The 27,466-nt window shown below is 42.0% G+C and overlaps 4 protein-coding genes across 7 annotated transcripts; 2 read left to right on the plus strand and 2 right to left on the minus strand.

The window, feature by feature from the left end:
• Positions 1-16: 16 nt before the first annotated feature.
• On the minus strand, positions 17-4,274 carry ccdc170 (coiled-coil domain containing 170). 2 transcript variants are annotated; one of them, XM_047013884.1, is made up of 8 exons: positions 3,933-4,274; positions 3,517-3,699; positions 2,856-3,173; positions 2,385-2,585; positions 1,642-1,815; positions 1,250-1,492; positions 718-921; positions 17-588 (listed from the first exon to the last, which is right to left on the minus strand). In XM_047013884.1, the coding sequence occupies exons 1-8, from the start codon at positions 3,975-3,977 to the stop codon at positions 280-282; spliced, it is 1,677 nt and encodes a 558-aa protein (XP_046869840.1). In that variant the 5' UTR covers positions 3,978-4,274; the 3' UTR covers positions 17-279. The 2 variants fall into 2 exon arrangements, with proteins under 2 accessions (XP_046869840.1, XP_046869847.1); XM_047013891.1 differs by having other exon boundaries at positions 3,102-3,173; positions 3,933-4,273.
• Positions 4,275-4,288: 14 nt separating this feature from the next.
• rmnd1 (required for meiotic nuclear division 1 homolog) lies at positions 4,289-8,112 on the plus strand. 3 transcript variants are annotated; one of them, XM_047013913.1, is made up of 11 exons: positions 4,289-4,443; positions 4,844-5,256; positions 5,427-5,532; positions 5,621-5,696; positions 5,817-5,856; positions 5,943-6,043; positions 6,147-6,253; positions 6,371-6,435; positions 6,711-6,787; positions 6,950-7,070; positions 7,536-8,112. In XM_047013913.1, the coding sequence occupies exons 2-11, from the start codon at positions 4,846-4,848 to the stop codon at positions 7,683-7,685; spliced, it is 1,254 nt and encodes a 417-aa protein (XP_046869869.1). In that variant the 5' UTR covers positions 4,289-4,443; positions 4,844-4,845; the 3' UTR covers positions 7,686-8,112. The 3 variants fall into 3 exon arrangements, with proteins under 3 accessions (XP_046869869.1, XP_046869860.1, XP_046869876.1); XM_047013904.1 differs by having other exon boundaries at positions 4,290-4,443; positions 4,835-5,256; XM_047013920.1 differs by having other exon boundaries at positions 4,317-4,508; positions 4,835-5,256.
• Positions 8,113-8,141: 29 nt separating this feature from the next.
• Positions 8,142-17,494, minus strand: akap12a (A kinase (PRKA) anchor protein 12a). Its single transcript, XM_047013872.1, has 4 exons — positions 17,185-17,494; positions 15,184-15,283; positions 9,247-14,995; positions 8,142-9,126 (listed from the first exon to the last, which is right to left on the minus strand). Exons 1-3 carry the CDS (start codon positions 17,290-17,292, stop codon positions 9,279-9,281), a joined length of 5,925 nt encoding a protein of 1,974 aa, XP_046869828.1. The 5' UTR covers positions 17,293-17,494; the 3' UTR covers positions 8,142-9,126; positions 9,247-9,278.
• Positions 17,495-24,664: 7,170 nt separating this feature from the next.
• Positions 24,665-27,146, plus strand: stx11a (syntaxin 11a). Its single transcript, XM_047015264.1, has 2 exons — positions 24,665-24,866; positions 25,740-27,146. The coding sequence occupies exon 2, from the start codon at positions 25,745-25,747 to the stop codon at positions 26,612-26,614; it is 870 nt and encodes a 289-aa protein (XP_046871220.1). The 5' UTR covers positions 24,665-24,866; positions 25,740-25,744; the 3' UTR covers positions 26,615-27,146.
• The last annotated feature ends 320 nt before the right edge of the window (positions 27,147-27,466 follow it).

Consider the following 27,466-nt stretch of genomic DNA (forward strand, 5'->3'; position numbering starts at 1 on the left):
TTATTTAACAGGCTACTTTAAGTCATGGAAAAGAGTTTGCTAGGTGTTGACCTTGAAAAACTTCTCAAACACTGAAACAAGAAACAGAAGCATATTAAGGAGCTACATTTATCAAACCCATATGATATTAAATTATATATTAATGATGTTATAATACAATACTAAGTTATACTATAATACTATAATACTCAATACTAAGTTAATTCAGGTATGTAGAAAGCTTGATAAATCATTCGCACTTCTATCCAGAGTGCAGTCTCATAGCTCCAGTTTACTGGACTAGGTTTCATGCAGAGGGAGAGCCTGGGGAGCAGCTGGCCTCAGAGATGCAGCAGAGAGGGCAGGCCTGGACCCAGGGATGTCAGCAATGCCCTGGACCCAGGGTTGGTGAGGGTGCTGCTGGGCAGGGTAGGGCCAGGGCAGCCTGGGGTGGTGGAGGTGGAAGTGAGGGTAGTGGAGGTGAGAATGGTGTTGGTGGTGGGTGTTAAATAAGCCCTCCAGGTGTTTGATGATCTCGTAGTCGGGGAGGGTCAGAGATGTGACGTCCAGACCCACCATCTTGGAGACCACCATGCGAAAGTCAGCCAACTGGGACAGAAAAAGCCAACAATTACTTTTGTTTTCATTACTGATTCACTGTTCCTTCAGGGTGCTCATCGAATATCTACAGACATTAATTATGACATGCGTTCCAGTAAGAGTCTCATCCCACCCCACCTCTCTCTCCCTCTCGGTGAGCTGGGCCAGGGTCTGTCGGAGAGTGGCAAGGTGCTGCTGGTCCTCCCTGGCCGTCATCTCCCAGCTCTGGAGGTCTGACCTCACCATGGTGAGAGAGCTCTCCACCTCGGCCTTCCCCTTCTCCAGCTCCTCCAGCCTCCCACTCTGCTCCCCCAGGGACTGACTCTGCTCCAGGACTTGGAGCTTAGCATAGCAGACACAGCATAGGCCTGAACCGCTGGCTACATTTAATCTTAGAGACAGTTAACTCCACAGGAGATCCAAATATACCACAAGGCTATTGAATCTTAAATATGGCTAAGATAAAATCTTCTGGGTCAGCATTTGGTGAAACCATAAGTAGGGAAATACATGAAACGTCCATACAGTTTAATTCATAGAATGCAATACTTTAAAGTGCTTTAAATCATATACGACAAACAACATATACTTTGAGTGTAGCATCTCATTTGCCAGTTGATAAGATGACCCTTCCTCTAGAGGTGTGGGTCTGGGCGACCCTCCCTTCTACCTTCAGCTCATTGGTGTGGGAGAGCTGGGCCTTGAGCTCCGTATTGGACAGCTTGGCAGAGCCCAGCTCCCCTCGCAGCCGCTCCAGCTTCTTCTGCAGCTTCCGGGCCTCCAGCTGGGCGTCGTCTCGCTGCACCGCCAGGGTCGAGCGTCCGTTCTTCTCCTGCTCCAGGTCATACAGCTTCTTCCTCAGCAACTCCATGTGGAGCTCCTTGCTCTGCAAACGTTCCTTCAGGGCCTTCAGCTGCGACAGGCGTGAGTTGACACACATATGAGCACACCAAGCATGTGCACGCCGAGTAGAGGGGAAGAAAAAAAGGGACGTAGGAATTCAGGTGAAACCTAAATGTACTAAATTGTGTACCCCTGAAGAAGGCTGTGTTTAACTTGTACCTTCCTCTGCAGACCGTGGGTCAGGGTCTTGCTCTCCAGCAATGCTGTCCCTTCCTGTTTGACCAGCTGCTCTGCCCGAGACAGGATCAGGTGCAGCCTCATGTCGAACCCCAGGTCAGCAGCGATGCTGTCAACCTTCATCTTCTCCGATAACTGTTCCAGGAACTGCTCATACTGCAGAGTGGCACATTACAATCAGTACAGGTGTTTTCCAGGTGTGGGTCCAACGCCAGCCAAACCAATCGGCAGAGAATGTGTCATCGTGATGGGATAACATAGTGTCTTGAAAACTACTGCACTAACCACTGTATTACTGTTACAACCAGTCACTTCTAGTGCTTCATTATCTGCTTCACTTATTATGTTCCCACCTTGTATTTCACTCCGGAAAGTGTCTGCTAAATAAATAAATGTAATGTAATGAATCTCAGCGCCTTACATAATATTAATTTTTCCAGAGACCTCACGAGGTATATGGTGTCAGAGTAGCACATCACAATCAGTATGGTTACCTTCCAAGTGTCAATCCAATGCCACTAAAACCAATCAGCGGACAAAGTGTCATCACAATGGGACGACACTTATTTTGGCATTCTCGATGACTTGTGTTCTTTGGATTGGAATCGTACTTGGGCAATGAAAGATGACGTCAAACGAGTTTGCAAGAACACAAGAACGGAAAAAAAAGTGGATTGATAAAGAGCCTTTGCCACAACGTGTCATCACAAGGGGACGGTGCTCACATGCTCCCTGCTGTGAGTCAGGCCATCCCGGTGGACGTCTGCTGCCAGAAGCTCTGCCTCCAAGCCCCGCAGGCTCTCCCTCAGCTCCTGAACCTGCTGCTCGCCCAGCTCAGCCCTCTTCAGGGCCCCACGGCAGAGCTCCGCCTCCAGGACCACTGACTCTGATGCATCGGACAGCCTCTTCTCAAGCTCCGTTATGGTCTGAAACGTTCAATGATTCAAAAAGGATTCTTTTTCAGTCTTTGTGACAAAATACATATTCCTTTAGCCGCTTCATGGCATAAACAGAAGGAGGGAAAAATTGCAAATGTGAGACAACATAAGATAGATGAATAGAAGAAGTACAGATGGAGGATTGTAATTTAAAACATTTTTTGATTGGGTCAGTAAATATGTTATTATTATTGTATGTAAACAGCAACACTAGTATGAGGAAGACCTATAGAGAAAGACCACAGTTAGCTAGCCTACAATTTTCGCATTCCCCTCCCTGGTGCAAAGGTCAGCCAGACTTAGCAGTATTTCTCTGTCAGTCTGTAGGACTTCTCCAGTGTGGCCCAGCAGTAGACCCACAAACTTGTCCCGTAGATTGTTCAGTTGGCCCAGGGCTGCCCGGGTCTCCCCTTGGCTTGCACGGTGTCTCCCATCAAGCTCCTGGACCTGCTTTTCTAAGCATGCTGCCTCCAATTTAGCTGCCTCTATGACTCGGCTGCCAACCTCCAGCCTCTCCAGCAGACTCTGCTTCTGGATATCCGCACTCCTCTTTGACACCAGGGCACTCTTCAACTCCTGAAAGATACATTCAGTGAGGTAGACAGTACTGTAGGCCCACTGGACACCACAATAGCAAAAGTAACAGTCTCAATGTCTACTGTAGACAGTGATAATTATTAATTTTTAACACACACAGTATGATAGTAGTCAACTGTTTTTACATAGTTGTTTTATGCCTGGTAAATACAGACTGTTCCTTGACTAACCACCAAAATAATGTTAGAACTATGTACTTCTGATCCTTGATTTTCTGCTGTACTTTCTTCATGTACTATTTGTAGGTCACTTTGGATAAAAACGTAAACTAACCGGAAAAAAAGTATTTGTAAAATGTGTTATATGGAGGTGGGCTTGATACCAGTCTGAGGGACTCCAGCAACTCTGCAGTGCTGGCTGCAGTCTTGCGTTCACAACCCAGCTCTGACACCAGTCTCATCACCGTCTCTCTGCTGGCTTTACACTCAACCTCATACGACCTCACGCTCTCCTCCAGCACAGCCACTCTCATCTTCAGCCGGTCTCTCTCATGAACCACATCCTGCTGAGAAGATGGAAAGAGGCCAATCTGTCCCAGTTCAACAACCTTGAACTGTCTTCTGAAGATATTTGTATAATAAGACTTTTGGCAATTGGTTAATGATGGTCCCATTTGGTATGTAAACTGTTAAGTTTAAAAAACATGAAAAAGCTTAGGTAGTTATTTATGCCAAGTGAAACAACCCGTGCAATATGTAAAATGTATCTTCTCAAAATTAGATCAAGTCATTGATTTACCTCATCCCATCTTCTTTCTTGTACGTCTACACCAATGCCTTCCATTGTAGGATAAAGTTAGTATGATAAAGATGTCTTCAGCTCAGATCACTTCTCTGTTTGAAGTCTCCAGGCAACAAAAAACATGAGCTAATGTTTTACCATAGAGGGCACAGATGGAAACGTACTGCCTATTAACACCACTACTATAGTGTGGAAAGCTACATATGTGTTTATGTATCAATTGAATGCTTTATCCTAACCACCAAATGTATTGTAATATAATTGATTCTCGAAAGTAATAATATCGTGTTCTAAACTATAAGTGCAAGTTCAGAGGGGTGCGTCTTAAAAATCTTCGGACGAGTCGCGTTCTTAGAGTCGTCATTCGAATGCGACTATGCGCAAAAGAACTACAAACCAAGCTGTCATGTGTATGACACTTAGCGTTAGTTATCTTTGAATACTTGTGTTTTACTATGACAATAGCCGTCGTTGCCTGTACAAAATTTAGTTTGAAAAGTGTGATTTGGTGAGTTTGGCTACGTTCTTCAGATGTGTCAAACAGCTTCTTGCTATTCCATTTATTGAAGCAAGGTATCTAGCTTGTGCTAGTTTGCATGCTACATAATGCTTTGCATACCATACTTGCAACCAAAATAGCTAAACGTTTTGCGGTGCTAAACGATTATTTAGTGCTTCTGTGAGCTGCATGAACAATATGATGGCTAGTGATTACAATGGTTATAATCAAACTTTGTATTGCGATTCTATCTGTGTACATGTCCATGGACATGTACACAGTGCACTCATCGATCGGAAGCCAAGGTCAATCTCCCACGACGTGAGATTTGGATGTAGTGGTGCCTTTATAAAACATGATGAAACTAAATGACAATTCTCTTTTTTCTCCCATCTGTAAGTACATGTAGGTATGATTCTCCGAACTCTCTTCTGCCGACTGAGAATTAATCAGCCTTTGTTGAGGACAGCTGTGTGTGATCCAGTTCAGCAACAGAAGAATGAGACACAAACAAAGACATTTGCATTCTTGAACAGCTCGGTATCTTTTCCTAGAACGGCTCGTGACCAATGCTGGACATTAGGACAAGCTGTGCAACAAGATTCGCACATGCCACAGTGTTTCAACACAAGGACGTCTTCAGCTGTCTCAAGTGATCTCACACAGTACCGGAGTGTACAGACGCGTTTCTACTCAACACTGCCTATAAAAACTGTGTTCAAGCCAGCTTTCAAATCTGTGCCTCTTCCTGGAAAGAGAATTCCTAAAGGGCCGAGAACCAAGCAACCATCCAGAGCTAACCAGCCTGTCCAGGAGGACAAGGTACCTTTACACCAGACTTGACACATTGGGGCAACACTAATGCTACAAATACTACAATTACTAATACTGCTAAAGTGGATGCCACTAAAATAATAATGATACTTTCCATCCAGTTGTTGTATTGATTGCTTAATTCATAAATTACAGTATGCCCCTCTCTCTTCCTGTAGGATGTCATGCAGTGTATTGCCTATGCTACTGCAGACCAGTATCATTTGCCTACTCTCTGCCATGATCTCATAGCCCATGGCTTCTACGAAGTAGATTTGCCAAGAGGTAAACATGCCTCAACTGTTTTAATCATTTTGAGGCCAGTTCTAGACTTGAATATGCTCATATTTGAATGGTTTTATCTTCTTTTCAGATGCCTCAAATGTATTGGTAATATGCACAGACAACATTTCAAAACCAGGAGACAATGCACTAATGTTTTTCTTCAGGTATGTCTGTAATATCAAAGTACTGTATGTGTAAGCATGTCTGGTTGTGGACATCAAATGTTGATTAGTCTGAACAGTGCTGTTATCAAAGCCTAAACTCTGGATGGTTCTCAACTCTAGGGAAGGCTCAGTGGTGTTCTGGAATGTTGAAGAAAAAACGGTATCATAAACCCCATAGGCATGTAGTTAACTTTTTTCTGACAACTCACTGGTTCACATGTAATATTTTCCTTTATGTTATCACAGATGAAAAAAGCTATGAGAATTCTAGAACAGCATGAGATCCAGCCCTATGAGGTGGCTTTGGTCCACTGGGAAAATGAAGAGATAAACTATCAAATTGGAGAGTATGTACCATAGTATATGCATCTTAAAGCTTTTAAGTTGATTACATGTTTTGTAAAAACAGGAAGTGTTAATTGGATGACTTTTTCTCTTGGTTTGGGTCAGAGGAAACTCCAAGCTTCACCACGGTAACTTCCTTCTGAACAGTGAGATGGAGCAAGACCAAGCACTGTTGGAGAAGTTCGCATTCTCCAACGCTCTCTCCCTGTCTGGTAAGCTGAATTCAGTGTTTGTCACTGTTTCAGTGATAAACAATATAGTGTTGCAGTTACTGTACTTGTAAAACATTGGCATTCAAACAGCTGTTCTTTGTCTCTGTTGTGTTGCAGTGAAGTTGGCGATTTGGGAAGTGTCTTTAGACAACTTTGTTGACTCCATACAGTCAATCCCAGAGGTAAATCACTTTCCAACCATAAAACCTTTAACACTTGAAAAACAAATACTGTGGACCATCTATAATCTATTATTCATAAGTACTAATGGATAGTGGTGCTTGTACAAATATAGAGTATCTGATTGCGGAGTGTAATGCATATTTTATGGGTTTGACCTTTAAAGCCACGCCACATTAATTGTTTATATTTTTACCTAACCTGAGCCCACCCAACTTACTTCTCTGATACTTGAATTAAACGTCACCAACATAGTGGACTGACTCTTTCTAAACAGATGCTGAAATCTGGTCAAAGTGTTAAGCTGTCCAGGGGAGAGGTGTTGCAGAAAATCGGGGAGCTCTTTTCTCTGAGGTAAATTTAATCAGCTGAAAACGTTATCAGTGAATGAAGTCCTATTAAAATGTTGGCAATTATTTTATTTTGTAAACTTTATCTAAACATAACAGTTAAAATGTGGATGAGGATGATGATGATAATACCAGCATCCCCCATGCTTGTGTTCGATGTTTCCAGACACTGTATAAACCTGAGTTCTGACCTGCTCATGACTCCTGACTTCTACTGGGACAGAGAGGAGTTGGAGCAGCTGTATGACAAGACCTGTCAGTTCCTCAGCATCAACCGTCGCGTCAAGGTAGTTGTCCCACTGGTCACCCCCACACATCACCATGGCAGGGCTAGATAACCAAAGCTCCATTCTGCAATGCTGCATAGAGCGTATGTTGTGTCACGGGTTACAGTCCCAAATCCCTGCTTCTGAATTGCTGGGTACATTTTGTTTACCTTTCTTGTCCAACAGATGCATTGTGGGTCTTGCCACATCCTGTGTCAAACATGGCATAGGTACACATATTGGAGCTGTGCTATTATGTTCTGCAGTGTATAAATGTCAAGTCAGTCTTTGTATGTGTATTTGCCAATACTGTCACAAGGAGGGTTGTTCATAGCTACTATCTTTCAAGATTAAAACAACAGACCTAAATGAACAACGAGCCTCCTTTGGCTCTACTTTACGTTTGGCACAACGACTCATTAAACAGATCTGTAGTGAGATCAGATCTGAGGAAGTAATGGGTCTGGTCCTGTGGTGGTGTCTCAGGTGGTGAACGAGAAGCTGCAGCACTGCACGGAGCTGACAGACCTGATGAGGAACCACCTGAGTGAGAAGCACAGCTTGAGGCTGGAGTGGATGATCGTCATACTCATCACGATTGAGGTGATGTTCGAACTCGCCAGAGTCATCTTCTGAGGAGGTACGACAACGGTGGCAAAAGTTCACCTGGATGTAAGACTGGAAGTAAAATATGTACAAAGAACAAACACAAGAAAGCGTTGCTGGATAAGAAACTAGTTTTGTAACATTTTGGATCGTAATGAGAAATTTGAGACATATTTCTGATTTTACTGTACATGCTGACAAAAGAAAATATCTAATTGGATTTAGATCATTTCACCATACCAATACCTATTTTAAATTATTATATAGATGAATATGTTTCAGTATACAGTTGTGTGACAGAGTGTAATGTTGAACACTGTGTTTGTTTTGTATTGACTGTATTTCTTTGCGGAAATAACCATTAATTTGTCTGGTAAAATAAGTATAATAAAAACACATTTGATCATCCATTTGTGTCCAAAATCTGAGCTGATGAGATACAATTAGAAAATAAATATTTCACAAAACAGGTTGTGCTTAAAGGAGCAGATTTAAAATACTTTTATTTTGCCTGATTTACAATCATTAGCATTTATTTCAGCTTTCAAATATAAAAAGTGCAACAACATGTTTGCATTTAGTTATTAGTTATTACATCATGTAACATTGGCAGGAATGTAATTTCTACAAATGTTAAGAAACATTTTAACAGTAGCCAATCCAAAAGCCTAAATAAAGGAAAACAGATCTCATATACTACACTTCCACTTGCTCATTCAGATACACACACATTGAAACAAAACAAGTATGGACAAGCTGCCATTTTTGCATTAGCAGTGTAAGTTATTGTTTTATATTATTTTACACAATTTGTAAATAAACTATTTCAAATAATGTGCATTTATTTTACATTTTAGAAATAAAAAATGTCAGTGCGCCATGCCAAGCAGTGTAACACAATGATGGGAGTGTTTTGTTATGTTATGAATCTACATAAAGTTCATGTCTACAATATGTAACGTCATTCATGATATTTGGTGTTAACCATTGCTACTGCAAATTACAGTTCACCCTGTACTCCGGCTATATTTGTCACCTAAGAGTCAGAACTGAATACCTGTTAGTGTTGGATGACTTTACTAATAAGCAATTACAGTTTCTTCCTAAGTTGACAAGACTGAAAACATTAGGGTAAGAAATGACATACTGTACATTGCAAACATAAATAATGAAATATACATTATTGTACCTCCAAGGATAGATTGTAACACATGGGACCTTGAAAAGGAAAAAATTATTGAAAGAAATACTAGTAGTACAGTTACACTTTGATGTACTAAGTAAAGAGTAATATGAAAAAGCAACCAATGGTGGGTAACTGAATTCAAAAATCTTATGTATATTTCCAGGATCAGGTTTGGTTGAATGTTACTTTTTCAATGTAGTTTTATGTGTTGTGATGGATTCTTCGACAGCGTGTTATCAACTGTCAGCTCCTTGTGGACCTATCCGGTCGTCTTTTTCCTCACATCTGAGGAAACGTGCAAGGACAAACATAAAAATATTATTATGGCAAAGTGTCCAATGAAAATATTGGTGTACACATATTACACATCATGTTTTAAGATACTGAAATAAAAAAATGTCTCACCAATAGATCACATCTATCCGATGATGACGGCCTCAATCAAAATCAATGATACTAGTGTCCATCATCGATTCGATTTCTGACAGACAACTCGGAGGCTCAAGTGCAACATCAAAAACGTCTTCACTCTCCATTCCTGCTGTTTCATCTGGCTTCTGTGTTTCTTTACTAACCTCTTCTACGTCCAGGACATTCCAATCCTGAGACACGTGGTCACTCATCCCTGTTTTGGGTTGTGTATTTTCCTGCGATTCCAGTCTTTGCAGACATTCAGCAGCTTTGCTCCATGTTCTCCCTATGCTCTCCTGGGTGTCTATGTCTTCTTCAGCATCTAGCCACACATCTTGGTCAAACTCCTCCTCTGGTTGTCTCTTAATCTCCTCCCCAGTCTGCCTTGTAACTGTGTTGGTCTTGTGTACCTCAGTCTGCCTTAATGGTTCACATTTTTCTGGTTGAGGGACTGGCGTCTCGACTACTTTTAATTGTCCGATGGGATCCAATTTCTCTGTTGCTTGAATTCCCACCTCAGATACCTCTGAGTGTTTCAATGGCTCAGTTCTCTCAGAAACCGGCCGAATGGTGTTTACAACTTCCTGTGTTTGTCCAAACTGAAAGTTCAGTTTTACCTCCAAAGTCAGGCTTGAGGGTGTCCCAAGATGAACTGCTGAAGACACCATGCCTCCACTTGTGGACTGTTCCACCAGGGGGCCAACCGTCTGCGTCATCTTCTCCTCTGTCTCTTCTTCCCTCCGTCTCTCCACAATCAATGACTCAAAGGCTTCTGTAGCACCCTCTGGAACTAAGTCAACAACGAAATGATTGGATTCAACTTTCTTTTCCTCAAGATCTCTCTCCTGCTCTGGGATAGAAATGTCTGCCAAATTCAGAGGAATGACTGAATCATTGTTGACTGTATCTTCTTCAAGAACCAGTTCATCCTTGGGATGTGACCCTATATATGGATCCCCACCAACTTCAGTAGTAGACTCAACTTCTAAATAATTTGCAGATGATTGAATTATCTCTGTGCCCTCTGTGACACTGTGAACTAAATAGCCATCTGTGTGTTGACTACCTGTCTCCATAGTATCCTCTGGTGCTTTATGGAGCTCTGCTTCCTTCATCAATTCAGTGTCAACCTTGTCATCTGACAGTCGAGCTTCTGTCAGTGGCACTGGGGCTTCCTGGTTATACATTTCATGTTGATGGATTTCCAAAGTGATAACACTACTAGCCTCTTCAGTGACATCCTCTTCGATCTCCAAAGCAGCTGACAAAGTGTCAACTGCTTTCTCCTCTTCACCACAACCATCTACAGCCACCACAGTATCAGTGGAAGCCCCCTTAAGAGCAGTCTCAACAACTACCTCTGCTGACTCCACATCAATGTCCACCCCCTGAACCTGGATTTCATGGTCATCCATACACTGAATCAATGGCAAGTTTTGCATTGCATTTTCATCTTTTACCTCTACTGCCTGCACTACAAGGCTGTCTATCTGTGGGGTCAAAATATCCACTCTCTCAACTAGCTCTGGGGACTCTACACGGGTTGCCACAACAGCCATCAAAGTTTCCGAAACATCTGACATTTCTGCCAAGGGAGTATCGAGGCTGTACATAGAATCTTCTACTGCCGAGCATGTGATAAGTTCAGCCACTGGAGCGAGCGCAACATTTGCCCTGTCCTCTGAAACACTCTGAAGGTCCTCTTCTTTTTCCTCCTCCACAGTGACATCAGTGATATTGGCTTCCTGTTTACAGAGAGGCTCCTTGGAGAGTGAAATTACCTCTGATTCTGTCTGTGGAATGTCCTCTGCTACAACCTCCCTTTTAAGAACCTGTATTCCTATCACCTCTGACTCCATGTGGGCCACATGTACAGGACTGGCCCTTTGTAACTCCTCCACCTGTTCTGTTTTTTGATCCTCGTCCACTGTGTCAATGGTTTGGGCGACTTCACCACTGTAATTCTCTAAATATGGTTCTCTGCTCTCTTCTTGACTTTGCTCGATTTCTCTTTTTCGTTCGACTGCTGCAATTGTCGAATCTGCTTCTTGAAATTCTGTAACTGTAGCTATCAAGTCGGATTCTTGAAATTCTATTTCAGTTTTGTTAACATCATCCATTACAGTGTCAGCCGAATGAACATGTTCAGTTTTATTCTTGGTTTCCAGCTCTGTGTTCAATGCCTCACTGACTCCAGTTACACACTCTCTCAGCAAGAAACTCTCATCGATGGCACTGTCAAGGCTTGTACAGATTTCTTTTGACTCATCAAATGTTATTTGTTCTTCCACTTCACTAATATTTCCAGGTGAGCCAAACTTTTCTGTGGTGTCCTTAGGCATTGTTTCAGTGACTACAGTTTCATCCTGAACACTGAGTTCACTATCATCCAGAACATGCTGTTCGTCAGTGTCTAGACCACTAGAGATTGCTTGTGGCTCAAAGAATTCTGACTGTTCTTCCCCATCATTAATACTGACAGCAGAGTCCATCTCATCAGGTTTATCCTCAGGTATTGTTTCAGTGATTTGAGTTTCACCTTGGCTGTCATCAATAACTATCAGTTCTTCTGGCTCTAGATGTGGGACTTTGATTTCATCTTCAACCTGGAATTGGCTATCATCAATAACTTTCAGCTCTTCTGGTTCTAGAGTTGGGAAGGTTGCTCCTACACTATAGTCTTCTTGTGGTTCTCTGAAATCGAGGAGATCTAGGTTATCTGTGGTCATTCCAGTTGCATCAAACTCTTCAGTTATATCTTCAAACGGAGCCTCGCTAACTTCAAATACACCCTCAGTCGACGTTTGGCTATCATCAGTGGTGTTCAGGTCGTCTGATTCCGTAGATATTAAAATGGTGTCTGTTATCTCAAGGGCTTTGGCAACATCAGCTTTGTGTACCTCATCTGTGGAAATTCCAGCTGAATTAAACTCAGTTTCAGCCTCAGGAGCCACCTCTGTGGAAATGGCCTCTCTGATTTCAGATATACACTCCACCAGAGGTATCATGGGGTCTTTAATTGGAGTGTTAAGTTCATCACTGTCTAGATCTGTGCAGATGGTAACTGCATCTGATTTTGCATGTGCTTCAAACATTTTGGCTTCTTGTTCCGTGGGTATCCCAAATACCCGGGGAGAGACTGAAACGGCTACTCTCTCTATATCTGCATCTTCTGTAGTTACTGCGAACATATCTGCAGTGACACAAATGGTTTCAACAACCTCCTGCAGAAGGGCTTCTGTTTCAGTGCTATCATGTTCTACTGGGACTGGTGTTGTGTTACCCGACGTTTTAGACGACTCGGTCAGCTGGGAAACAGCTGAAACCATTTCTGTTGTTTCGTCTGCAAAGGAGTCATCTATTGGTTCCAGGGCGGTAACAGCCTCTGATGTCAACTCTATTAAGTCTTCAGCTATGGTGTCATCTCGGGCAATCTCCTCAGCTATGGACATAGGTGTGGCAACAGTCTCCTCTATCACGCCCTCTTCAGTGATGTCACTGAGTTGTTGATGTTTACTAATAAATTCTGTTAGATCCTCGAATTCCTCCACAGGGGTTGAAGATTGTGCCATGGAGTCGTCGGTGTCCTGAACGCTTTCTAGTTCGGAAGGCACGATGGCAATGTGAATAACCAGTTCGGTTAGTGGACTGGGGATGCCTTTCTCTTCTGTTTCTGCAGACATGGAGCTTTCTATGACTGCTTGAGTTTGCAAGTTGTGGTCATCTATCGGATCCATGTCAAATTCAGACAATGGAACCACAGCTGGTGTTTCTGAGTCTTCATCGTCCGATCCAACAGCCCTTTCAGCCTCATCGGAGGACATTTGGTCCGGTTTTCCTTCAGTCTTCCTCTTTTTGCGTCCGGATATGAGTTTCTTTATTGAAAATGAAGAATCTTCTTTAGTGATATCACTATCAGAGAGTGTCAGGTCTCTGCCAACCTCTTCCCTTTTGGCCTTCCTCTTTGGAGTGACAAGCCTTTTAAGGGATTTCCAAGTAGAAGTGCCATCACCTTCTGAAGGACTGACAGCTTGGTCAGGAGAAGAGTACATATGTTCGGAGTCTCCCTCCTGGGAACTGTCTAATGGAGACTCAGCTGTGTCCCTAGGTTCATCAGCTGACCTCCGACCTTCCCTCTTATGCACCGGCTTTTCGTCTTCAGAGTCCGATGTCTTTCGGCTCCTTCTCTTCCCAGATCCACACAGGAAGGCCTCCCAATCGACTTTCTTATTGTGCTCTTCCGTGCTGAGGGTGATGATCTCTTCTCCCTCACTTGCCTTCGGATCCTCATGTGGCGCTACGGGGGCTGCCTCATCATCGCTAATGGAGGGCCTTTTAGGTCGTCTTTTAGGGGTAACCAGCTTTTTGAAAGAAGCCCAGGTGCCATCCTTCTTCCTTTCGCCATCTGAATTAGCATCACCCTCAGATTCGTGGCATGAATCTACCTGACCTGGTACCACTGTGATTTCTCTCTCTTCAGCCCCCTCTGGCGAACAGGCAGGAGTTTCTCCTATTTGATACTCTGCTGATTCTGTGGATGACAGAAGCTGCTCCGCAGAAGCTGTCTTGCCCTTCTGCCTTTTTGATAGTTTCCTCAAGCCAGCGCCAGATAAGAGCTTCTTGAGTGGACTACCTTGAATTTTCTCTTTCTCCTGAGAGCTGAGAAGGTCAGCTTCGTTTGAGATGATGGTGGATGGACACTCGGGAGCAGCTTTCTCTTCCTCATGAATATGTTCGTTCTTGTTACTCATTTCAGGGACATCAGTCGTCTCTGTGTTTCCTGTGTCTAATGTGGGAAGCATATCAGTTTTTAGTTCACTGCCATTTTGTTCTGGCTCTTTTGGTGTAATTGCATCCTCTGGTTTTCTTAGCTCTTCAAGTTCTTTTGCAATACTCTCATCTTGCATTTTTTCCTCCTCTTCTTTAGCCTTTTTCTTTTTTCCTAAACCTGCGAATATTCCTGTAGTGAAAAAACGTTTAATAGGAGACATGGCATCCTCTTCCTCTTCAGGACTGGTTTCTGCATCCTTTTCAGATGTCACCTCTTGTTTGGGTGGATCTTCTTGTCCATCGAGAGTGACTGGGTCTAGCTCCTCTGTGCCATTTTGAACACACGGTACTTCTTCAATGGTTCCTCCTGCCTCTGAGTTCTTCTCCTTAATGGTCTCAGGAACTTCCTCCACAGTAATGTCTTCTGTTGTTGTAGGGCTGGATTTTGAATCGCTATCAGATGGCTCTTGTTCTGGGCTCAAATCAATATTCTGTTCAGCATTTCCACTTGCAGACCCCTCTGAAGTGTCCTTGATATCTAAGCCACTTGTTTCTGCCTCTTCCTCAGCGGTCAACTCCGGAACAGTTTCTGACTTTTCACCCACGTCTTTTTTCACAGTCAGTTTAAAACCTACCATACTGAAGAATTTTTTAAAACTCTCATTGATCTCGTTCAGTTTTGCCTCCGCTTCACTCATGGCTGGCTTGGACACATCCTCAGGTGAGTCCTGTGCTGTGTCGTCGGGTGAATCCTTCAGTGGGTCCTCTGGTGAGCCATTTGATGCGTCCTCAGGTGATTCCTTTGTTGCATCTTCAGGTGAGTCGTTTACTGTGTCTTCACGTGATTTCTTCTCATCCTCTACATGTGCCTCAGGTGGGCTCTCAAGAGGTCCTTCTTCTCCTGTCTCCACTGTCTCAGGGGCGTCTGAGACATCCTCTTTTGGAGAAATAATAGCTGAATCTGTCTCACAAACTGACAAAAGGGGAAAACAAGTATTATAATATAATGATAGACAAGAGTTAAGATCATTTAATTGTTTATTATATTAGACTACATTCAACAGCTTAGTTGTGCCACAGGCAACCATGTTCCTGCAGGGTCCACCATCTACGTGCGTCTATTGTATGTGCTCAGAGACTATTTACCTAGTTAGTATTTACCTTCTGCATGGACATGGTCTTCACACACCCCATTGAACTCTTCAGGCGGGAACTCTGCTTTTTCATTCAACCCTGAGATCTGTCCATTTTTTGGGAGAAACTGAAAGAGAGTAAGATCATGAAGCAGATGCTTTCCTCCAAAGCACATGTAGTAAGTGCAACTGATAATCAAGGACCAGAAGTGCACAGTTCTAACAGTACTGCTACAGCACCCAACTACGGGTTTGTTCAATGTAGAGCAAGATATGGTGAGATTGGTGTAATACACCTCTTCATGCCATCATTATCATCACTAGCATTGCCAAACAGTCCAGTTACAATCCACAGGAACCTTCAGTTGATGAAGTAGCCATGTATTGCACAACTATGACAATCTATGACCTGTATTGCAACATTGTCTTGGTGCATGTGTGCAACGTTACAGAGCACAAAATTGTGCACATACATGCATTTAGGTCTGAACCAAGCTAAGCAAACAGAAAGAGAGAGAAAGAGTGAGAGAGAGAAAAAAGTGATCGTTCACACACACCAAGCTTTTAAAATGGGAAAGAAAGCACTATGGAGAAATGAAAAGCTTTAGTATCAGAGGCTTGGCTGGATCACAGCTGCTGACTCATGAATCTATCCACTCCTTCTGTGCAGTGATCTTTTAGAACACAACAAAGACCTTTGCACGCATAAATGCACAGTTGAACCCCCTTCTAAAAACCATAACAACCACTTTTTTCCTCACAAGAACCCAAGTGTCTTTCACACAAGTTAGGCCTAATATTACAACAAAGTTATATAAATCTCAGGTAATCATTGAGGATAACAATGCTTCTTGACTCCAGTCAAAGTACTGGGAAAGTCTATCATACCAAACGTCCTCCTCAGCCATGGCCTGAGTAATCCTGTCAAACACAGAATACCTAATCAATGTTGTCTCCAGAGGAATCCAGTTTAGAGGAAATTCCATCTCTGTCTCTGGGGAAAGTTGCTTTACTTAGATCTCAAAATGGAAGGTCTTTAATCTAGCCTTGGTGTCCTCTTCCCGTGTATCCTCACCATGGAGGCTTCCAACACTGACTTCTGACATACATGTAAAGACTGAGACATGATTCCAAAGTGAAGCAACACATTGCTAACAATGACTTGGTCAAAGTAAGCAGGTGGTACTGGAGAAGGAACACCTGGCCAGACACATAACACAAAACCACATACCTATGCAATACACACCACCATAAACAAACTTGGAACAAACTGGGTAGACTATGAAATTATAAACACCACAATGTGATTAAATATGACATTTTTAGCAAAGGTGCCCCTAAATTTAAAGCTTCTGTACTAATGCGTGATGGCGGTTTTTCTTTCATCTGAAATATTAAGCAACAGTGTTTTTTAATTCCTAGTTTTGTTATTTATTTTCATAACAAAGTGATCCATTTCTCAATTTAAATCAGAAATTAAACGTCATGTAAGAGTACAATTCAAGCAATTCAGTTATTTTATTTTAAACAATTTACTTATTAAACCGTCTTATCAACTTGGAATAACTGTTGATAAATGGTTGCAATCCTTTTAATGTGGTTTACCCAAACTATTGGAACGAGGTTTAAACCTTGGAAAGAGGAACACACGTTTTTCTTTTCTTAGATGTGTGATATAGGGATCCGCTTTGATAAACTTCATGAGCCATATCAGCATATTGCAGTACGCAGACACGCCACTCTTAGAGGCTTACAGTAAATTTATGTGATCAGTACTGTGCCTGTAATTAAATGTCCCCAAACGATGGTCTTAAGAAAACAGTTAAGATCATAGGTGATTTACAGGAGTGGGCTACATGTGACAATGGATTAGCAGTTTACATGGATTTGTTTACAAAAACATAATAGGCTTATGTCTGAAATCATAGTTACCAACATAATATTAAAAAATATCAATTTGTTGCTACACATTTGATATAAGAGGTTTATTGGGATGATGTTAACTAGCTTAGGCCTATTTGAAGTTTACCTTGTCTTCAATGTTTTCGTCATCTTGAACATCATCCACTTTAACACTCTCCTCTTCGGCTACAGCTTCCTCCTTGCCATCCCGTGGAGATGATTGCGTTTCTCCCATGATCTAACAGCCGCCGTCCCGAATAAGTCTCCGGTGAAAAATCTGTGGTACGAAATATCCTAGATCTGAACCGCTGCAACGGTAATCTCCGGGACAGTAAGATTCCGAATGGTGCAGTCTGGTCTCTTGCAAACTCTTTTGGAAAAACACCTCCCTGCTGTATCACATGAACAAGTCCGGCCCGCCTTGCCGCATCAAAAAACCTGCCTAGATAACACCGCCTGTCCTTAGATGACAGTTGTGAAGAAGGATATCAACAAGAGCATTAGTCGCACCACAGGCAGTAAGCTAATGTCCCCCTGTTTGTTTACTTCAGTTGATCAAATCCCGATAATTCTTCAAAGGAGGAGGTGATTAGAATTTCACTGACACAGGAAAATAATCAGTTGTGTCAACTTATGGGATTCTATGATGACTAAAAATGACTAAATTCTGTATGTTTGCCTGATATACACAGGGGCGGGAAATATAATAATATGTATATATATATTTTTTGCTTGTCAAATTCGGTATCAATACAATGTGTAATTTAACAGCATAATATAAAATGACCTGTTCGATAGTTTGGTCTGAGTTTGGTCTATATCCTTGATCAGCTCAAAGTGAACCTACATAAATAATTCTCTGAATTTCCTAATAAGAAAATATGGTGGTGTAATACTGTATGTGGTGCCTACAATTTGTAGTAGGTTGTGATGCAAAGCTGCGAGAACTCTTGCAAGGATTTACCTTCCAAACATGATTATGTTCACCGTCTCAGTTGCAGGCACAACAAAAGAGATTTAAGACATGGACATTCATGTGAATTTGACCCAAAGTGACATGCAACCCTCTGGCACGTACTGTGCATGACCCTTATTCAGAGGAAGCCATTCAGTTGCTCCCATAAATGACTGAACAAATCTCATTAGAGATAGGGAGGGGGGCTCATGACTCTGGCTTGTTTTTGCAGATAATACTGCAGGGTCATCTTCTGTCTCACCAAAATAAATCCCTAAACGACCACACAGATTGGACTCGCCCTGAGCACAACTGGATGTCAGAGTTCATCCGCACATCTTCTGCTGGACATGGAATGTAATGACTGTGTGACTAATGCTATCACATCAGTGTCCCCATGGTGTACTGTAGACCCTGGGGTAAGTTCAAAGCAGTTCTTGTCCTTGATGATCTGTTGAACTTATTTTTATGCACTATTTTTACATGGCTGGGGATGAAAGTGTCTCAGTGAATAACAAGTCAAATGTGTGGAAGGAACACTGTGGTGGTCATCTTTTTTTACTGGACCCACATTCAACAGTTACTGAATGCTGAACTCCTAGCTCATTCTACTATGAATCTGTGTTCTATAACAGACATTTGCTTTGTTTGTTTATTTTGAAACACTCCATTTTTACAGAATGTACAGGCAGGGCTGTTATTGTTGCATGTGATACAAAACCTATAATCTACAAAAGGCTAACATATTACATTTTACATTTAGTCATTTAGCAGACACTCCAGAGCGACATACAGTAAGTATAGAGACATTCTCTAGGACATTCCTAACATACTTGGAACGAGTAAAAAAGAAACAGCATGTTGCAAGCATGCATTCAGACCTTTACCAGGGGTCTGACCAGCCCCAATTATTCTATAATGACAGAGAACATGGGTTATCTGTTCTCCAGTGTTTCCTCCTTACTGTACTTTGGTGTAACAGTGGCATACCTCAGGCTCTGTTATTTAGACAGAAGTTCACAGATTCCACCAAACAATCTGTTGTCTGGTAAAGTACTATTTAAATGACCATATTTACAACTCAATGTTAACTTCTGGCTACATTACCAATTCCTTGAACCTGATATGCAAAACAACTAATTTATGAACAAAGGTTTAAACCGTGTTTGTCACAATGGACACCATATCATTCTTGGTTTGAAGCGGTGCATGCCTTGTGATGACTTAACTATGTCTCATGGTAACTTCACGTCTGATCATAAACAAGTTGTTATGTTCCCAAATAACCCTCCCATTACCATGAAGATGCACTTCACGGATTGATGTTGAAAATGTTGAAAATGTATGTTGAAAATTCAACATAAAAATACCAACCAGGCGACAGTGTCAATCAGCTGTTCTGGCTATTAATAGTGAGAGTTCCCGTCTTAGTTTTTTTAATCAAGATGCAGTATTTATAGCCTGTCTGCTTATTAGCTGACACAACAGTGAGGATGGAGGAAACAAAAGAGACTGTAATAACACAAGGGATTATGTCAGGATGTAAAGACCAACAGCAACGGGCGAGAACGCTGCCTGAAAACATAAAGAATGAGGATCAACTGACTGTGGACAAATACCCCTCTGCAGAGAAACAGACTACATCTTAATTACATTTAAAGATTAAACAGGGACATGTGAAGCCAGCATCACGAGCAGCCTCAACAAGCCCTCATAGAAAAGTCTGGAACAGCCCTCTCTTATGCAGCCCGTCTCCCACAAGAAATTATTTGATAATTCAATGTTCATTGGATGAGAAGGAATCCATGTGTGTCTGAAAAAAGCATGACCTTATGAGTGTATCATGCACAAAGATGATGAAGACTGTTTTATGAGCCATAAGGATATTTGTGCTATGTGAATACACGGACAGAATGGAACACATTTCAATTCAGCAAATGCCTCACATGCTCTTCAGTGGATGGAGAGACATCTCTTTCTGAATTTGACTCAGTAATCACCATGTTGATAGAGCTGGTTCTGAGGGCCCACCTGTTCCTTCCTTTCTGCAGCCCAGGATGGTCCCTGCCATAGGCCCCCAGCAGGGGCATACAGAGGAACGTGAGGCTGGTGTTGGAGGTCTGAAAATGTTTCCAATCAGTCACCAGGGCTCCTATCCCAGTTTCTGCCTCATGACATACTGGTACAGTACATAGGTCTAATTCTTTACACTCCTGAGGAGGAGTTTAACTTCACTGATAAGCTTCACATAAAACATGAAGGACATGCCAACATTATCTGGGACCTTGATGTAAGATGATATTAGATACGTTATGGACAACTTGATGAGCCATAGAAGCAAATGTACTTTCATGAAGAAAAAGTTTGGGAAAAGTTGCTGTGAAATCTACAAACACATGACAAACCTACATGTTAATTTAATAAAAGGGCTTGCAACACTGATGTTTCTGTGCTGGTCTCCATACTAAGCTAACAGGATCAGTTAATTTGAGTCACAGCTCCTGTAACAGAAAACAGCTGATGTTTTCTTCAATGATTACAGCATTGCAACCCAGTAAGTCTCTGGGCAATATGATATATTCTGCACATGTACATTAAACGTGTATCAGGGCTTTTCTGCAGGTTAGATGATTACTGTGATCTAGTTATGTGATCAATTATCTATTTGTCTCTCTGTGTACATCCATCTACCTCATGCAGTCACCTATCACCGATCCAGATGCAGTAGATCTGATTTCTAAGTAATATCTCTGACATTATAACTTTACTGGTCTCCTTGCTTTGCTGCTGTACCTTCAACATTAACAAACTGTATTCTGGGTGTTGATTTAAAGGGTAAAGATGAAAGAGGCTTGTCCAAAGCGTTCAGGCAATGTAATTATCTGCAAAACATGGGAACATGGGAAAGTGTTACCTTAACAGTAGCTTTTTGAACAGATTGTCAGTATTATGCAACAACCACATTTTCGTACAAAAAGTTACAGTACAAAGAGAAAGTCTATAACAGCAGTGTGATTCCCAGAGCATGTGGTGGATATTGGTAATATATCAGTTCCATTCAGCTGCTTATGTATGGAGCTAAATCAGGGCCAAATGTTTTGTTAATTCGAAAAAAAAATCTTTAGTCGAAAAACTAAAGTTTGACATTGAAAATGTACGTTTTGGTCGAAAACTTGAAAAATAAAACCATTCAAAATATTAGTATTTAAAGAAAAAATAAGTGTACAATTTTTTTTTTCAGGTTGAATAAAATGTCGATAACATTTTGGAACAATTTTATCTCCACAGCCCACCCTTCCATAGCTGTCAAGAACCTGGCCTGTATAGACTACATCTTATATTTCCTGTGTGTGTGCCTACCTTATTTTCTTATTTATATTTACAAGAATGCTGCTTGGTGTTGGTGGCAAATAATAATTACTGGTTGTTATTTAAAGGTGGTTGAGGTGAACATTACCCCACAAAAAGGTATAAAAATACATTTGGAAGCTTCGATATCGTGAATCTCCGTAAAATACGAGTTTTACGTTTACATTTTAATTCAGATGATGATTTACATTAGCCTGGCTGCCAGCCCAACTTATCCCCGGCCACAAAAAAATTTGGTCGGGAAGTTGGGTCTGGAGGGGCTCGATTGCGGAAAAACTATATCCGAACAGGAGCTGTTCGGACCAATTAAATTGTCAGGGCGGGCTTTATACGATGATGGACAGATGATCAACAGTAACGTAATCAACAACATCACCAAAGAGCGTTTGGGTTGAATTCGTTTTCAACAAACAAGTTGAAACAACATATTACGTTGCTCTGATTGGTTGTAGGTCTATCCAATTGAGCGAAGAGGCATTTGTTTACGATCTTGGTTGACACACGCCCCATAGTCACAGCCCAACGGAGAGTTTTCAGACTCATATTCTGACTAGAATTATGAGTATGACAACGTCAGGCTAGATTTACATGAACTGTTTAGCTGAAATATGAATTGTAAAAACCTACAGCAATTGCGGTCTGGGTCAAAGGATTCTGTTCATCTTGTTGGTCACGGCAACTCCGCCCCTGACGCAAGCGGTTCTTAATACGGACCAATCACAGCCAAGGGGGTATTCGCAACTATACGAAATTAAGACGGATAGTTAGAAAATTCAGTAGGCGCACGTCGAGCTCTCCGGGGCTCTCCGTGGGCTCTTGGAGAGCTCGGGGAGGGCGTTCCCCGTAGAGGAGGGGGGCGTTCCCATGTGTCCGTTTTTTGGAAAACGGAGAAGCATATATCGGCCTTTAATTAGAAGGTTGCTGGTTTGATTCCCGGTCCTTGGCAAAGGTACTTCACCCTACTTACCACGGGGAATGTCCCTGTACTTACTGTAAGTCGCTCTGGATAAGAGTGTCTGCTAAATGACTAATGTCAATATATTCTCCCACACAATAGGGCATGGATATTACAATGATCTGCTTTTGGAAAATTGAAAATAGGAACATGAGCATCCCAGAACTGATTAAGAGAGTGTAGCACACATTAAACATACTGCCCCTGGCTAACAAATCTTCAGTGGAATGGCTGGATGATGTTATCAAGTACTGTGTTACTACAGTTCTGTAAAGACTCAAACTTACAATACTGAAGTCTGATTGCACTTCAATTAACAAATCAGTTGGTAATAATGTTATTGTTGTTAACTGTTTCCTAATAATTACTTGCCATGATGTCTTGTGGTTTTATCAATGTAAATCACATCTAGAACAACTGGCAAAAGTGTTGTTTGAGCAAATGTATCTATCTCAGTGTCTTGAACAGAGAACAGTTTGTGTTAATGTGGAATCCGTGGTCAATCACTTTCCAATGTAATTATGAAGGCCTACTTTAAAAGTACAGTATATGTTGCAATTCGTTCCATATTAACTTTAAATATAAAGAGATTACTTTAGACAGGAGAGTGATCACATAGATGATTGCAACATAGATTCCAAATTGCCTTATCCATGTAAGAGGACAGTCTTACATCAAGAAGCTGACGTGAAATCTTTTCTTTCAGGTTTTGTTTTGTTGATACAAGACACGTCTTTCCTCTGGGAGTTCGTTGCTCTGTTGCCCTCTTGTGGTAGATAAACTTTTCATTAATTATTTACATGGAATCTTAATTTGAAATGTGGAGTTAACATTATGTAATTAGGCTGACTGTCAAAATATCACAGTAAAACTATACAACAGTGTATTCATGTCAAGTCTTGGAAGAAATTAATTTGTGGTTGTTTCATAAATCTGTCTGGATTTATTACTGTATTTAAGAGTTGGTTGTTACAGAAACTATGTCTCATTCAAACAGGGCTTTGAGCAACGATTGAGGCCTGCCTCACAGACATCTCCGCCTGGATGACCAAGCACCACCTCCAGCTGAACCTCGCCAAAACAGAACTCCTCATCATCCCGGCCAAACCCTCCATCTCCCATGATCTTTCAATCACCCTGGGATCGGCGACGGTGACCCCTTCATCCTCTGCCAGGAACCTTGGGGTGACCATGGATGGCGAAATCTCCCTTTACAGACCACATTGCTGCGGTCTCCAGGTCGTGTAGATTCACCCTCTACAACATCCGGAAGATCAGGAGATGCCTGTCCGAGCATTCCACCCAGCTGCTAGTCCAAGCACTTGTCCTCTCAAAATTGGACTACTGCAACTTGCCGGTCTCCCAGCATGTGCAACCCGCCCTCTCTGGTCTTCAATCTACCCAGACGCTCCCATGTTACCCCGCTCCTCATCTCCCTCCACTAGCTTCCCATCACAGCCCGTATCAGATTCAAGACTCTGGTACTGACAGAAAGTGTACAGCCGGGCACAATTTAGGGCTGAGGCAGCAGTCTTGCAGAACTCCAGTGTTGAGATGCAGTGTGGATTAGGATTTGTTATCTATTCTCAACACATGTGGCCTGTAATAAGTTCAGGATCCAGGTGCATATGGAGCTACCCAGGCCCAGGTTTCAAAGCTTCAAGACCGGTTTGGTGGGAAGAATGAGACAGAGCTGAAGGATAAGATTAGGATAGGGTGAACACTAGGCATATCACTAGGCACTAGGCGTTCGGGAAAACACAATTAGTTATTTCAAGATTTTGCCATGAATAAAGGAATGAAATGTAGTCTATAAACGTATGGCATAGGGCTTCAGTATCTTAAATGTCTGACAAAATACCTAACCTTCAAATAAAAATGTATTTAGTAAAGTACATTGAAGTGACATTTGTCAAAGGTAAGGCATAATCTGTGTAAATATTTTGGGAGGGTTTACAATAAGTAAATCACCAGCACCGTTTAGATTAGGCACATATGTTAAAAGAATACCATAAAAGAAACTTGCGCTAATTATCTTTATCATCTTTTTTAACATCTCTGAAGTTGAAAAACTAGTATGGTGAGGTGCAGAGGTTGACCACCAAAGGATGACTGTTCTCAACAACCTAATATTTTAGTGTATGATAAAGTGAAAAAATAAGGCACGTGGCTACTGTGTTCTCGCGTGTTAGTTGAGGAAAACCTAAATACGCGTTACAAAGCACACGTTGTGCAGATTAGGTGAATAATCATCCCGAGCCCATCACTACGACACTATGAAGTGGAATCATAATTTCAGGGTATCCGATAGCCTAGCCTGTATACAGCGTGATTTCCTTCCGCGTTAACTTCCACCTGTTTCGACATGTTTTACCACTGAGAAAAGTATACTGGGGAACTCCCATAAATTAGACAGTGGGCCGATTCCTTTACATGTTGAGATGATGACTATAGTAAGAGAAATGGGGAAATGATTCTGATTGCGTTCGTCTACTTTTTAATGAGTTTGGCAGCGGAGGCACGACCCAAGGTAGGGGTTTTCGAATTGTCTACTGATAAACTATGTGAGATTGTATTTAAATAATTGGCTCGTCGAATTGTCACGAAAGCCTTAGAGCATGTACGTAGGCTGTAATAATATTGGGAGTGGCATTCCAAATTCAAAATTTCCAAATTAGACGTTATTGTAGCCAAATGTATCCTAATCTCTAATTGAGGTATACCCTTGTGCGCTCAAGTTTGTTATGATTGGGTGCTGTGTCAAGTTTGCTAGTATTTTTCGGATGCACACATAAAGTAACTTGTGGTGAAGGCTAGGCTACATTACATTTGGACATTTAAGGCTATTTGAACCTTATCCTCTACATTGAAAATTTAAAAAACGAATGGACAAATCGATAAATTGTTCAATTGACAGGTTAATAAAGTGTAAGACAATTTGTTCTTCACAACGACGTCGGTTGTAAGGCCTACGTGGGAACATGTTGACGCCCAGTTTATACAAGGAAACGATCACTGAGATCTTCTATGAGAATTGTGTAATTTCCTCTAAATGTAGCCTATGGCCTAATTAAATCATAATCATAAATGCATTCCCATAATTTACACATTGAGCGGTGTACTGTTGTCAACATAGGCTACACATATCGGTTAAGATGTCTGAGAAAGACAAAGGTCTGTAAGAATATCAGTTCAAAAGTTATGTTTAAGTATTATTTGTTATGTAGACTATTTAATGTTTTTTTAAACATTGTATTTGGTTACACAGCTTTGCAGGCCTTAGTAGTATACCAGTAAAAACAATGTACAAAATGTAGTTAATTAACCTGACCTCCCCCCCCCCCCAGGGGAACAATGCGGTTCATTGTCAAGATACATTTAACTGTTCTTCATGCAATTTCAGGTGAAATGAAAGACAGGCTGAGTGAATTGCAAGGGTTCCCCTCCAAGCCTTCAGAAGCTGAGGAGGGCAGGCCCGATGAGGACGATGGCGAGCTGGAGCAGCACGCCATGGTGTTCCAGGGAGAGGACCTCATGGACAGCACTTTCAAGGAGGCCCAGTCGCTGCGGAAGGAGATCACCCTGCTCAGACTGGACGTGAAACGTCTGGGGAAGCAGAACACTCGCTTCCTCACTTCGGTCCGACGGATCAGCAGCATTAAGCGAGACTCCAACGCCATCGCCCGAGACATCAAGGCCAGAGGGGAGGTTGTCTACGCTCGCCTGGAGAAGCTATGCAAGCAGTGTAAGGACCTGGAGGACGAGCATGGGGTCCATGCGGCGCTGGTGCGGATAGTGCGCTACCAGTATGTCTCCATTACCAACGTCTTCCACGAAGCCATGTCGGAGTACAACGAGGCCGAGATGGCCCAGAAGGAGAACTGCAAGACCCGTATTCAGAGACAGGCAGAGATCATGGGGAAAGACCTGACAGGGGACCAGATCGAGGAGATGATCGAGACGGGGAAGTGGAACGTGTACTCGGAAAACCTCCTGACGGATGCCCGCACTGCCCGCTCGGCTCTTGCCGAGATTCAGAACCGTCACAAAGAACTGGTGGAGCTGGAGAGCCGCATCAAGGACATTCATGAACTGTTCTTCCAGATGGCCCTGCTGGTGGAGGAGCAGGGAGCCATGCTGGATAACATAGAGAAGAACGTGCTGGAGACACAGGACTATGTGGAAAAAGCCACTACACAGATCAAGAAAGCTGTGAAGTACAAGAAGAGCAACCCCTGCAAGCGCCTGTTCTGCTGTTGTTTTCCTTGCTGCAACTAGCCAGACAAATATCAGTGTTAGCGTATCTACATTGGAGATCCAAACCATTTCTTTCTTAGAGTGTTTTTTTCTGCCATGAATATGTTCTTTAAAGGGGTTGAACTCTGACAGGGCTGAAAACTAGCTTGATGCATGTTGACTTACCATGCAACATGCAGTTTGATGCCTTGCTTTCCGGTTTTGCACAAGACAGTGTATGTAATTGAGCAAGGCCTTTGCATTGATGGTTCATTTCAATATCAGACCACAGCCCCAGCCATGCAAATACAACAGTGTGATATAAGATGTCAATTTTATATGAGAAGCAGAAAACATTTGCATAATGCTTGCAGTAAAAACTAGAGCATTGTAGCACAATGTTTTATATTATCCTTACATTATTTTACATTTGTAATGTGTGTGTGATTTAATGTTCTGAAATTAAATAGCTTATAATAATATAATAAAATGATATATCTATCTATCCTACTGTGTTTAATTATCAGTGAGGACGTCTATAGTTTGTTTTTACATGAATTCAAAAGAGAAGTGAGGATTGCAGACATGAGTCAATCTTATTGCTTCACAAACGATGATTTGTAAGCAACACGAGAAACATTGCAGTTTACGTGAGCCGGCCTTTATTATGTAGGGAACTCATCGACACACGTCTGCATACAAATAACTAAAGTTTGCGTACTCTAAAACTAGTTAAACATTAGTTTTTATTTTTATGATGGATAGCACTGCCCCACAGGCTTGTATGGTAGGCACAAGGCCTGATGGGGCATCGCTTCAGCCGCCTATCTTCTTACCCTGATGCGCCCATCACTCTGGAACAGGGTCAATTTAGACTCATCAGACCACATGAAC

Source organism: Hypomesus transpacificus, chromosome 3, assembly GCF_021917145.1.
Source record: "Hypomesus transpacificus isolate Combined female chromosome 3, fHypTra1, whole genome shotgun sequence".
NCBI classification, from domain to species: Eukaryota; Metazoa; Chordata; class Actinopteri; order Osmeriformes; family Osmeridae; genus Hypomesus; species Hypomesus transpacificus.